Source organism: Lathyrus oleraceus, chromosome 5 (genome assembly GCF_024323335.1).
Source record: "Lathyrus oleraceus cultivar Zhongwan6 chromosome 5, CAAS_Psat_ZW6_1.0, whole genome shotgun sequence".
NCBI lineage: Eukaryota > Viridiplantae > Streptophyta > Magnoliopsida > Fabales > Fabaceae > Lathyrus > Lathyrus oleraceus.
The window spans coordinates 489485093-489499704 of record NC_066583.1 but is presented as its reverse complement, the minus strand read 5'-3'; the positions used below and the strand labels follow the sequence as shown (position 1 = coordinate 489499704).

At 33.2% G+C, this 14612-nt stretch overlaps 1 protein-coding gene across 1 annotated transcript; it reads left to right on the top strand.

The window, feature by feature from the left end:
- Nucleotides 1–5171: 5171 nt before the first annotated feature.
- LOC127085652 (F-box/WD-40 repeat-containing protein At3g52030) lies at nt 5172–13845 on the top strand. The gene is made up of 11 exons (XM_051026140.1): nt 5172–5556; nt 5643–5834; nt 6471–6525; nt 9136–9234; nt 10358–10461; nt 10914–11003; nt 11204–11343; nt 12295–12379; nt 12712–13085; nt 13192–13258; nt 13342–13845. The coding sequence occupies exons 1-11, from the start codon at nt 5354–5356 to the stop codon at nt 13343–13345; spliced, it is 1413 nt and encodes a 470-aa protein (XP_050882097.1). The 5' UTR covers nt 5172–5353; the 3' UTR covers nt 13346–13845.
- The last annotated feature ends 767 nt before the right edge of the window (nt 13846–14612 follow it).

Sequence of the window (14612 nt, the reverse complement as noted above, 5' to 3'; positions counted from 1 at the left end):
AACCAAATTGCGCAAAAAATGTAATTATACCGAATGCCTGTTGGCAGAGAGATGGTCATAGTTAAACCAAAATAAAACAAAATAATCTCTCAGCAACTTTGTAGTGGCACAATTATTCTTTCTCTAATTTGATGACTTTGCTAAGTTTGGTTAAGGACAACTCTCCATCACACATGTCTTGCAAGGTTGTTAATTTTGTTGAACCATCAGGAGCGAGTCTTTTTACACTTGTGGTTAGTGTCATAGGTTCAGGGTTGTGTTTAGATGTTATTTCAAGGTCCTGAAAAAAGATTGTTAGAATAAGCTAAAAGGAATGCAAAATGAGGTTAGAAGACATAAGTTTGGAATGGAACAATCATAAAATTACCGAGACGACCTCCCAATCATCAAATTTCCTCATCAATGCTTTCCTTAATCTACAAATGATAGTATATTACAGTTTAAAGCAATGTCATAAAGTACTTAGATACATAAAGTAAGAAGAATTAGAAACTGAGAATTGTTGATCGACCTGCAAGACTGGTGGTGTTGTACCAGATTGAGAAATGGTATGCAATGTATTCAAAAAATTAAAACATATGCATCAGTAGGATGGTAATATAATGGATAGAGCATATAGAACAACTACCTTGTCACACTCATGAGAACTTTCAATTTTTTTGATTAAATGTTCGTCTTGAAGGATTAAGATAAAAAAAAAGAACTACCATAGTGTGGTTGCCATTTCATTTTAAATTCCATCTTTAAACCCAACAATGAGTCAAGGGCTAAAGGAACTCCGAGTGGGTCATAAATTATGGCCTAGAAAAGTAATTTCAACAAAACCAAATTTATAATAACACCAAATTAAAAGCATGTTGGGAACCATGTAACATCATTAAACAAAAGGATATACATGTGAATATCCAAGTTAGTAACAAAGGAAGAACAAACTAGTTTCATCACCTGAATCATTGTGTTGCGTAGTTAAGCAGCAGACACTCCTAGCAGATAGGTACATTCTCGGTCCAAAACACAAAGTTAGAACGACATTTGAACTGAACAACTTCAATTTCAATTTTAAACCTTCATGTTAATCATAAATGTGTCAGATGTATAGTTTATGGTAAAAGTTAAGTGTTCCAATGTGAAATGTAGGAAAAGTCGACCTCCATATTTCAGCTTCAATGGCTTGGCCATCTGCACATATAAATGGTGCATTCTCCCCCTTAGCAATCTTTGGGCATTGACAAAAAAAACAGTTATAATGATAAAAGGGTATAAAAATTGCAAAATGAGTACCTTTAACAAAAGTCGTTTATGTGAGGCAAATCCTCATTGATATGCAATTTGGTTACATTGTAAGTGTTTGTAATAGAAAGTGGATATTTTTCGACAGATATAAGATGTCAAAATCATTATAGATGTCAAAAACATTAAGCAAAGGAAAATAGACTCCATCATCTATATGTAACAACCTTCTTCCTTGACCTTGACGTACTACAATATAATAATAGTTTCCAAAGAAGCATCTATTTGTAAGAGAAGAATTGTAAAGTGTGTGCCTCGCATAGGGTACAGTTGATGGTATTGTTGCTACATGTCGTGAGACCGATAAAAAACACAGTTATTGAAAAAAAAGTAAGAAAGAGAACCAAACCTAATGTTGAGTAGTTACACGACATACCCCAAATATTTTAAGACCAAGTTAACTTGCCGTTTTTACTCCTAGTTTGCGATTTTGTGTACCCAATTTCGTCAACCATCACTATGACATTTGTATTTATACATGAAACAATTATTAATATTCATATTCAAATGTAATTTTAGTAGAGGAAAGAGTGAGAAAAAATGGTAAACATATAAGGAGATTTTTCTTTCATTTACCTGATATAATATCAGCAAAAGAGGTGAACTTAATAACTTTGTCAAGGATTTCATGTTTGTTATTGTCTCTTACTGTTGTTCCACCAATGAATTTCAACAAGTATTTATGGTCAGACGCTTTGAACATTAAATCATTCAGTTGAACTTGGAAGTTTGCAATGGTGCAAGTCATGTTTACCGATAAAACAAAATTTAAAGCTTGCTTAAACATTGTCGGAACAATCACATGAATATTAACATCCTGTAAATGGTAAACCATAAACAACACTAGATGAATGCAAAACCTAAAACATAAATGAGCAGATGCAAACTCAAATATAGTACAAAGATATGAAGAAAAAGATATCCAAATATATAAAATAAACAACAAATAGTGTATACCCATTGACATATGAAACACAAACCAATAATAACCTTTATGGTAAACCGTAAACTAGAAAAAATGCGAACCAAAATCTCGACATCAGCTTCACATACATCGATTCCTTAAAATCTACTATCTAGTAAAAATAATAACATAATAGAATCTAGGGCAAAGAACCAAAAAATTGAGAACTTTCTGAAGGCAGACCAAATAACACAAACCAAACACAACCATTAGAATGAAAGAAACATATACAGGTAAAACAAGAGATAAACAACCATAAATACAAAAAAAACCGATGCGTAAAACGAAGGTAACATGGACGACATAAACTCACATTTATGGTGAACTTTTACAACAATTTTTTAAAGTTCTTTCCGATCATTAATATCCTTTATCATCTAAAACAGTCTTCCCATGATGAAGAAAATTTGGACAACGAATATTAGTAGGATGATGGCGATGGGAAGAAATAATGGTGAATGCTTAGAAGAAACAATTCCTATGAAGAAGAAAGAGATATGTGAATTGTTTGCAGATGGAGGAGAATGGGAGGAAACATGCAGATGAAAGAGAAGGTAGAATGACTGATGTAACATAAGCTTTTTAGAATATGCAGACATTTGAATTTTGTATCGACGAATTAAATTGTGTGCACCATGTACGGTAAAAAGAAAATTTGTCATCATATTGATTTACAGAATGAATAAAATATACACTTTAATAGAGGAAAATGACAGCATCTCATAACATTGTGACCAGATAGAGTAACTGGTTAGCAAATAGTTTGTTTAAACGGAAAATGCTCAAAAAAAGTGATATAGAGAAAAAAGAGAAAAAATTATTTAGTAAAATCTAAAACATCATTTTGACTTATATGATAGATTATAATTGATTAAATATTTAAATTATAATTGATTAAAATTTATTTAGTTTAATTAGTGTAAGTTCTTTTTATCTATGGATTAAATTGCCTTTCAATTGAGCTATGGACTATCAAATTTTCATTTTCATTTCTATTTTTTGTTAAAGTATTTAATTTTTAATTATAAAATAATTAAAATTAATTATAAATATTTTATTTGTAATTAAAAAGTTTAATAAATATATTTTACACATTCGTTTAATAGAAAACCAATAATCTACCAAATTATTTAAATTATTTTTAAAAAATTAAAGAGTTATGCTAACTAGTGTTCCGAGGCATTTGTTACAAATCTCAAATAAAAGAAATATTATAAGTTCGATATATTGAATAGACACACTATCCTTTAAAAAAGTTAATTATTTATGCTTTCAAAAAATATATATTTTAAAAAAAATATTTTTAATCTCTTAAAAAAATGTTTAACTTAAAATTTTAATTTCTTAAAAGAATGCCCCTTCGTTTCCCAAAATTAAAATTAAGGCTTAATACATATTTTAGTCCCTTAATTTAATTTAATGTTCCACTTTACTTCCTTAGCTAAAAAATATTACGAGTTAGTCAATTAAATTCATTTCATTAGCCTAAATGATCAAATTCTATAAAAAAAACCATTACATTATGGTAACATGAATACAAATCAAAACTCAAAGTCCAAATGTGACTCAATATTTATACTATAAATTAAAGTTTTCACTTAAGTGCAACAAATCCTAAGAGAAGGTAAACAACGTTAATCTAAGAATAACTTAAGTGAAAATCCTAATATAAAGTATAAATATGGACTTTGAGCCTTGCATACATCTATATCACAATAACTTTAATGTTTTTTTTCTCTAGAATTTAACGGAGATGATCAAATATACAAAAGTGAATTTAAGAAATAAACTTAAAATATTTTTTAGTTAGAAGATTATAACAAAACATTAAATTAAATTAAACAACTTAAAACTAAATATACCTAAACTTAAATAGCGTCACTGGATAATGTAGCCACATATTTTGATTTTTTTTAAATAATCAATATTTTCAAAAATAATACCGAAATAACCAAGTTTTCGGAGTATTTAGCGATATAACTACATTTTAAGAGGTGTAACCATAGTAAATGGTGCATGTTTTAAATATTTAGACATAGACGCGAGCCACTAAAATTGGCGTATGCATACAATGTTGAGAGCATGCGTCATTTGTATTGGCGCATGGTTTGATTGTATTATTTTTTTTTGAATTTTTTAAATTTTAATTATAAAAAATTAAAATAAAAAATTAAAATAAAAAAGAAAATAAAAAATAATTAATAATATTATATTATAAATAATATTACACATACATTGTTTTAATTATAGTTATAATGCAACATGTTTTTTTTCAATTTTTTATAATTAAAATTAAAAAATTATTAAAAAATACAACCAAAGCATGCGCCAATGCAAATGATGCATACTTTTAAATATTGTATGTATGCGCCAACCTTAGAGGCTCCTCATACATGCATGCGCCAACCTTACTGACTCCTCATACATGCATGCGTAATATCAAATGGTACCTCTTAAAAAAATAATATAACCAAAACATGCGTCAATGCAAATGATGTATGCTCTCAAACATTGTATGAATGCACCAACTTTAGTGACTCCTCGTTTGCTATGACTACACCTCTTAAAATGCGGTTATTTTTATAAATATTTTTAAAATTTGATTATTTCAATATTATTTTTAAAAATGATTTAATTGAAATACACTGACAGTGTAAAATAATTTTACACCGTCAATTAATTATAGTCGTTGGATGTTGAAACAAGTTTGACTTTTATTTTAAAAATCTATAAAGTAATACAAACGGGTGATGATGATAAATCGATTCTGTAAATTTTTTTACTCTTACAATGTATAGTAATTAATTTTTTTTAAAAATTGTGATTATTTTAAAAAAAAAAACCCACATATTTTAGTTGATAAATTCGGTTGCATTTAAAATACAACTATTTAATAAGAAAAAAACAATTAAAATCAGCCACATAATTTACTTGACTAACTTAGGTAAAATTCTTAGAATTGGCTGTAGTCCGGTATGTTGCCGGCGTAGAGAGTAAGTGCCGTGGGGTGGTGCCACTCCGAAATCCAGAACCTTCGAACAGCTGCCTTTCCCTTCAGAGCCGCGGCGGTGGCTGGCTACTCAGTCAACTCCAAAAACAATGACTAAACCGCAACCAATCTTCACGGCGGCGGCGACAGGAAACACACCTCCTACTCCGGCCATTACTTCCACCGACCAAAGAAGAAAACGCTGCGGAACTCCAACCACATCACTTTCCCTCGACGGAGACATCCTCTGTATCATCTTCGCTTTCCTCAACATGTTCGATCTCGTTCGCTGCTCTCTCGTTTGCAAATTCTGGTATATTTTCCTTTCATTTTCTATTCTGTTTGCAATTTGAACAAAACAATCCCTAATTGCTGAAACTCACTTGCTTTTTGATGAAGGAATGCAATCCTTGAGTCTCGATCGCTGCGAGAGTTTTACGAGAAGAAGTTGCTGAAGGATTCTTCGAGTTCATCTGAATCGACTAAAAAGTCCTTGAGTGTTGTTTTACGGGAAGTAGCTATGGAGCAGCATAGATTGGCGCTTCAATGTGGTGCATTTCATGTTGATCAGTGGAAGGGTCATTCAACAGCGTAATTTATTAACTCTCTCTTGTAATTCACTAATAGCATTGCTTTTTGTCCGCAAATCCTAACTCAATTGGAAAGAGCCGATATTGTCAGGTTGAATGTCAACACCAGAGTTCGAACCCTGGTACTCACGGTTGTGTTGTGTGTGAGTTTCTAGTGATTATTACCACTTCGTCTACTGAACAAAAAAAATATTGCTTTTCAACCATCGCTTGCTTTACTTTAAAATGAGTGGTGTTCGTTACTATACGAATTATGTATATGTGTGCATGTATGTTTATGTGTGTGGACAGGGAGAAAGATAAATAGATAGAGAGATAGATAAGTTATAGATACATAACACACTTGTATCCTAGGTATTGTTGGTTTTATTGTGTGGAAATGTGTATGCAAATTTTAAAGCTATGATGAGTGCTGTTTAATGTTCATCTCAGATCATTTTTGAAGTTTTAATGAAATGGCTGTTACTGGATTATATGTGCTCTGATGTAAGAAAAAATGCTGGATCAATAGTTCAATATTCTGATTGTTTTATCACTTGCTCATTTTTTTTATACTTCTGTCTGGTAACTGATAAGTACAGACCTTATGAACATTTGGGGTTGTATATTGATGTTCCACCTTTGCCTTTCAATTCAGGGTTTCTCAATGTCGGATGAAAATGGGTACAGTTGTTACTGGTGTGGGAGATAAGGTGCGTACACACAGTATTATTATATCTCCTTTATTTCGAATTTCTTATTCTTAAAGACATCCTTCTCTGAGCAGCTGGCATAAACAAGCTGTTAGTTTTATTGTCAATCAAATCTACGGGGGATTAGGAACTGCTTTGTGGCTCTATGACTAAATTTTAATGGTCTATTTTAAACTCTCGCACAAGCCATGCTTATCATGAACCAAATATGATTAATAAGTTTATGACATGGTGGTTGTGAACTATGAAACACAGACTCTCTGACACGGACACCGGGACATGACATAGACATTCCGACACTGATAATGTCAAAAACACAGAACACCAACTTCGCTGCATAAATGATATTATTTGACTTTCATTTATTAATCTACTATTAAAATAGTTTAAAATATTCTAATCAAATTTAATGTTTTTAATTCCTCATTGATGAACATTGCCTCGACACATCTTCAACTCTTTCAGTCGTGTTTGGAGCTAGGTTGTTAATCTCGGATAGCGGCGTGGAGTGCCGGACCCCCAAAATGCTATAGCGGCATAGCGGATAGCGGGATGACCGCTATTGTGAGCTATAAAAACCAAGGTAAATACTTAGCATGAATACATAAATACTTAAAATAAGTTCCAACAACATACATAATGCCTTAAAAACAGAAGTTGCAACAACATACATAAATTCCAACAGCACCACAATATAAGTTCCCATCAATATCATCTTGCTCATCTTCACTTCTAAGTTCCATCACATTAATATCATCTTGCTCATAACTTGATTCAATTTCAAACTCTTCTTCTTCCACCTCCAACTCCTCATCTCCATTAGACACTGATGTAGCAAGTCTAGAGTTATGTCTAGTAACTCTTGCTGGTTCATTAGCCCAACAACATTACCAACAACTTCCCAAGTCAAGCCCTCTTCTCCCAAAACCAAATAGATGGGAAATTAGCAAAACACGGGAGGAATAGATGTGAATGGATGAGAAAGTGAAGAAAAAGATAAATAGGTGAATAGGAATGTGGAAGAATGGATGAGAAAGATCCAAAGCTTGCTGATTTTTAGGTTGAGAAGACTGGGGAAGAAGAAAATTTGCAAAGAGAGAGAGAGAACGGCAAAATAGATCCACCGCTTGCTGATTTGAGTGAAGAGAGAATTGGAAATGATCACTAGGAGCTTTTATATTAGTCAAATAAAAGGGAAAAATACCAATTTCTCTTGAAAAAAAAATTCAAACTTACAATATTGGTCAAATAAAAGGGAAAAATACCAACTTGCCTTGGACACCCGTCTGAGTTTTCTGACATGTGTCGTACGGGTGTCATACATGGGTTGGATACCAACGTATGTCGAACACCGCGACACACCTAATCCTAGAGGTGTTTGTGCTACGTAGGCCATGAAACATAAACAACACATCCTTACCCATATACATAGGAAGCAGCAAACTAACAATCATATATGTTTAAAAAAAATATAATCATAAAGAACAATCACAATAGTTAATTATTCACCAATTCCGTATATGAATTTGACAATTTTGAAGTGTCTAATTTTTTTGTAAGTATTACAAAAAATATAATATGATTGAACTTTAAATTCACTTGAACTATTGGGATTGTTTCTACGTGTTGATTTGAGTGGATTAATTGTTAATAGTTGAAATGCTAAAGAGGCATTGTGTACAAGAATAAAGAATTTAACAACATATATTTTATAGCATCACTGGGTGGATTGGGGTCATGTTTAGCTCCTTCTTGGGCCCTAATAGTTTAGAATATGATGGAATGTTGGATTGCTGGAAGCAAGTTTCTCATTCAAAGACGGTATCGATCTGGTTAAGGCCTGTCTTTCCATGTGTATGATTATTATATAAGTGGTGCACCAAACTGGGGAGATCTCATGATATTTCTTGTAGTTGAAATCACTGCAGCCTAGGAGGGATTCTTTGGTTAGATAGCTTAACTTTATGCCCAGAAAGGAGCAAGAATCGGCTTTCTTTATTTGGTCCCTGAAAACATTGCTTGTCTATTACATATTACGTAGTGTTTTATGTGGCCCTTAAGCAATGCTTCTTGATCTGTTATTCGTAGATATGCATAAAAGATAAGGAGAGGGTTCTAATTGGGACATGTCTTAGTACTTTGTGTGGTTTGTAGGTAGAATTTATTTAGGCTAATTTGTATCTTAGTTTATGGTTATCAAGGTAAGTGGGATTTATCTGACATTAATCGTAGTGATCTTGCAGCCATTTATTTTGGTTGAACATTGAAAAGACAAATGGTTCAAAGGGTCAAAAACACATTGCTAAAGATTTAAAGCACTTTCTTGCAGATCATGTTTCTATTGCCTTTTCTTTGGAGGCGGGAGAAAATTTCATCAATATATTCTTTAAATATCTAATATGGATTTTTATTCTGTTTCTGGAAGTGTGCACATTCTCTATATTTGAGTATATTAATCTTTCTAAATATATCATTTTTGTCGTTAAAAACAGTGTAAGTTCCTGATATATTGTTATCATATCTACCTTTTATTTTTATTGTTTTTCATGCGGCATTGTTTCTTTCTTGATTAGCTGTGTTGTACTAACTATTGCCTTGGCATTATGGTAGGTTATCCGTGTCTGGTCATTAGACCGCTATAAATGTGAAGAAGAATACTCGGTACCTGATACGCTACCTCTAGTTGACTTTGATTTTGACGAGAGCAAGGTCAGTGATTGAATGAATGTTTTATGGATTTAATCTTGTCTAGTAAAAGTATAAGGAATTTGACAATTGACACTAGTAAACTATGAGATACCTCCTATTCAAAATATAGTGAAAAGCTTTTATTAGGAATGAAAAACCTTAAATAGTTTGATTAATTAATTCACATTCTACAAAAGTTATTAATAAGTGTAAGTGTAAAAGTTTGCCCTTGGTTTCAATTGATCATATCCCTAGCAGTGTTGTCGATAGCTGGAGGTCAAATATCCTCCATATAAACACGCCACTGCGGCCTATGGTGGTCATTCCTTCACAAATTGGATATGGAAGTTGCAATTTTTTTTGCCACCCCATATCCCTAGAGATACCACATACGTAGAGACACTATGTATGTATCAAGTGTCAAACTTAACATACTTACACTTTCAACAACTTGCTGTAAAATGAAATGTATGTATGAAGTGTCAAACTTAACATACTTACACTTTCAACAACTTGCTGTAAAATGAAATGTATGTATCAAGTGTCAAACTTAACATACTTACACTTTCAACAACTTGCTGTAAAATGAAAATTTAAATTGCTATGGAATCTGTTAAGAAATGTGGTTGGGCCTGACTCAACCCTACAAAACCATAGTAGGTAGAGTGAGGACTGCCCCCACTTATAAACACATGTTCACATCATATATCATCCGATGTGGGACTCTTAACACCCCCTCACGCGCCCTCACGCCCAGGACTGGATATCTGGAGCGTGGAAATAAATGGTGGGTGACCCGATAGCGGAAACCATAGTAGGTGACCCACCGGATCTTAAACGAGGCTCTGATACCATGTTAAGAAATGTGATTGGGCCTAACTCAACCCTACAAAACCGGTTGGTAGAGTGAGGACTGCCCCCACTTATAAACACATGTTTAAACCATATATTATCCGATGTGGAACTCTTAACAGAATCTAACTGTGCTGTTAATCAGCTGTAGGCTGATGTTAATCTGGTGTATGTTTTCATTTGTGCTGTCAATTCCGAAAAAATTGTTGTCAGTTCAAGTTTGTTAAAGTTCCTAACTTGCCGAAGTTTTGCATGCTTTATGGTTTAAATATCTTTAAATATTCATTTGTAGATTGTTGGTCTAATTGGAAGTCGTTTGTGCATATGGAGGCGGAATGGGAAAAGAAGTGTATTTCCTTCTCTTGAAGGCAAATTCATAACAGGTTCATGCATGCGGTAAACACAAATAATGCTCTTTCTTCGGGTTTATCTCAATTTCTGTTTCATTAGGAAATCAGAATCCTGTATACTTAGTTGGCATGAAGTTAAAAGTTTATCTAAATTGAGTTTCAAAAGGCAGTCTATTGCTTGCTCTGAACTTCACTTGTGAAATACAGCCTTCTTGATTTTTCTTTTCTGTTCTATTCCTGTTATTTTTCTATAATTACTATTAAAAAGATTAACATTTGCAATAACTACAAAAAATGTCTAAATTCTTACTTGAATTTTAGTGAGACTATTACAGCTGTTGATTAATTATATTATAGCACTTATATTTAATAATTTTTGTAAGATCGCATGACCTGTGTGAAGATCGTGTATTTTACAATCTTACGCTCCTCTCCCACTTCTAGATAGCATCTTGTTTTTTGCCTGAATTTAATTTCTCCGTTGTTATGTGCTTGCAGTTACTTTGATCCAGAAGCTATGGTTGGATTTGATGACGGGGCTGTTCGTGTTTTTGACATGTACAGTAGGAGATGTTCTCAAATAATAAGGTATCTTTCCGTTTTTTCTGTTTTATTTAAAATGATCTCCTGTAACTACACATTAAGTTTATTATGCAAAAGAACACAAATTGCATATTTGTGTAAAATCATTAATCTCATTTTTATTGGTGGATTCATTTGTATTGCTTGAGGAATAACTGAAACATGTCATCTAACATTTTATAATGTTTAAAAAATGTTATCTGCAGAATGCATTCGGCACCTATAACTTGTTTATGTTTAAGTGAAGATCAACTGATAGTAAGTGGCTCCGCTTCAGGGAATATAACAATATCAGATCCTTCTTCTGTTCAGAAAGTAGCAAGACTTGGATCAAGTGATTTTAGAGGTAATGATTTATCCCTTTTAATAGATATAGTGGTTAGCATGATTGCTTTTAGGATGTCCAACACAATCATAAGAATCAAATTGTGTATCCATTTTTATTTGATTAGCATGCACGACCCTTGTTTTCTTTTTGTTCCTTTATTGTTCTCTTCCCTCTTTTATTATTAATATATGTAATTATTTATTGCTTTGTGGACATGAACAAGTTTATGGTTTGTGAAAAATAGTGTTTCGCAAATCTCTATCTTCTGATCACTTGAACCGAAAAGATCTACATTCTGAACCATGTTTTGGGGGAGTTTATTTGAGAAGGAATTTTGTTTATGAAGAAGAGAGAAGAGTCAGCTCTCAATTTTGATATAAATCACTCACGGTTTTCTATGTGGGTTAGTTTGTGATCGGATTGACTTTTCTTTAGCAGTCAATCGAATTAAAACTTACAAAACCAAACCAGTTCAATAGAGTAGTTCACATATTGTTCTAAGTGGTTTGGTTTAAGTGTGATTCAGTTTGGTTTAAAACAGTTTGTTAAGCACCCCTAAAGGTGGGAACTATGCAAACTGTTACAGGTTTGACCAGGCGGGGTAATGTTTGTGTAGTCACACTGAGATGCTTTAATATAATGGAGCCATATTATACTGGCTCAAATTCGAAGTTAGTTTCTAATTTCACCAGTGCTAGATTAGCACTTCTCCTGTGTCCTCTATGCTATGTGGTTTTACAGATATACTAACTACGGTACTTGTGTTGTGGCACTTTAATCGGAGTGAAGTTATACACCTTTATTTTCTTTGGTGTACTGTTTGACGAAGTAATATTTATTACATGCTTGAAATGTTATTTTTGAATGATATATAGTTCCATTATCAGTTTGGTGAATACAGGAAATTAAGCACTACAGATTCTGATGCAGCAAGTGGAAATCTTATTTCATGTTTTGTTTTACTGGCAGGCATAAAGACGTTGTGTTTAAAACCTTCGTCACAGCTGCTGTTTGCCGGATCAGCTGTTGGATACACATATTGTTGGGATATGAGGTATGCTTGCAATAATGTATTAATTTATTAAAGACTATTGCTAGGGTGCATTAACATTAGGAATTTCTAAACAAATTAAGACTGATGTAATAAAGCATGTCATATTGTTCCCAAGGTTTTAAATCGCAGTTGCGCTGCAATTATTGATATTGCAAAGAATTGCGGTCAATTGCTATTGATGCGGCCACACTCTTTGTCACAAAGAATCTGTTGATTTGGAACAGAAAGGCACTGCATGCATAAACCATTAGTCATCCATTTTCACTTGATCAGTGCGGTTTTTATCTATTTCAGTGTTCATATATGTGATATTGTTTTTTTGCATCATGCAGAACAAGGAGACTGTTGTGGGAGAAACGGGTGAGTCCTAATGTCGTTTACTCTTTACAGCACATGCAAAATGACAAATCAACATTGGCTGTTGGAGGAATAGATGGTATCTTAAGATTTGTAAATCAAAATGATGGCAATATTGTTTCAAGTTGTATTATGGAGGATAAATTGTGGGCAACATATCAAAGTCATTCGGGCAGTATCCGAAGAAAGAAGGGGAAGAGATTGCCAGAGGATACCTACATAAATATTGATGTCATTCCGAAGAATTCTCGACCTTCGATTACATGCCTTGCCGTTGGAATGAAGAAGATTGTTACCACACATAATGCCAGAGACATCAGATTGTGGAAATTGAAAGACAAAAATATCTGTACGTTGTAAAATTATGAATTTTATGATCTATTTGTTTACTCTTTGTTTGGGATTATCTTTATTGTAACAAAAATAATCACTCTTGGATCTGGGTTGGTGGATAGATGACCGATTATCTTGTTTGATGGATATGGAGAAGAAACATTCTTATAAAAGGATCTTTGGTTGGAGGTAGACATTTTTTGTTTTAGATTTTTTCGTCATTATGAGCTGTCGACTGACAATTATTTTTTATTTTTTATTTTTATTTTAAGATGAGAAGATTTGGTTAGAGATTGAGGGTCTAGGGTAGGGGTGACTAAGGATGTTTTTCGCTTTGGGAGGTTCTGAGGTGGGACAATGGTAGAGTGTTGCAAGATAAAGTTGTTGATTGTTGGGTGTGACTCTTGATCGTGATGCTGACCTTGGAGCTCACATGGAACAAAATTACATTGCTTAAAGTGTCTTTGTTCATTTAGAAGGGGATCAACTATAGGACCCAACTTAAGACAATTTAGAAAGACAAGAAATAATATTGCCAGGCTCGTTGAAGTGAACATGTGGATTGTACAAAAGGACAACATTCAATATTTATTTTTGGAGTTTTTTTTTTTTGTTAGATTTGGAATTGGGTCTTTTGGTGGTTAGGAGATTTGGAATTGGGTCTTTTGGTGGTTGGAATTCGATGTGTTCATCTGAATGTAATTGGTGCTCACACCCTTCAGGGATGTATATCTCATTCTTTTAGTAATAAGGCTTGACAATGCTTTTAATTTTAAGTCTTCTGATCGGCAGGTATTTGATTTATTTGAATTTTTTTTTACATACTTTTGATGATAAAGAAACAATAGTTTTGCACTTAGTTGACAATGTCAAAGCTCTTTTATGGTAGTGTCTAAAGACTAAAAGGCTGAATATGTTTTTTTTTTGGAATTTTTTAATGTACCTATGTGTTACTTAGACACTACGTGGAAATACTTAAATGTTTTCAGATTTTGTAGATGCATCTCCGGACGCATCAAATCGTGATTAAACGTTAAAAATATTTTGGAGATACATCTTCAAACTTATTTCAGATATGTATCTGTCGCAGCCTAAAAAATATAGTATGCGAAAAAACAACTGGCGAGAAAGAAATGACAGAAGAGTCGCCACCGTGCGTTATTTATCCCAAAGGAGGGAAAGGAAACGCTCGAAGTAAATCTGGAGAAAGGAAAGGAAAAGACAAGGTCTCGCAACCAAATCTTGGGTTCGGGAGTCGATTATGCGAAGGGAAGGTATTAGCACCCCTACGCATCCGTAGTACTCTACGGGATCTACTCTTGTTGTTCTTGTCTAAAGGGTGTGTGTTTATCTAACGTACTATTTACTAAAAGAAAGGGTCAAAGAAAATGACTCGCACGGATGTCGCATCCACTGCATACGTATCTCATCTGAATATGAGAATCAGAGTCTTCGTAGCTCGGCTACCTATGAGTTAAGGATAAGTGTGCTCGCTAAGACATCGCGTCTTATGCCTACGTATCTCATCTGGAATGAGAATCAG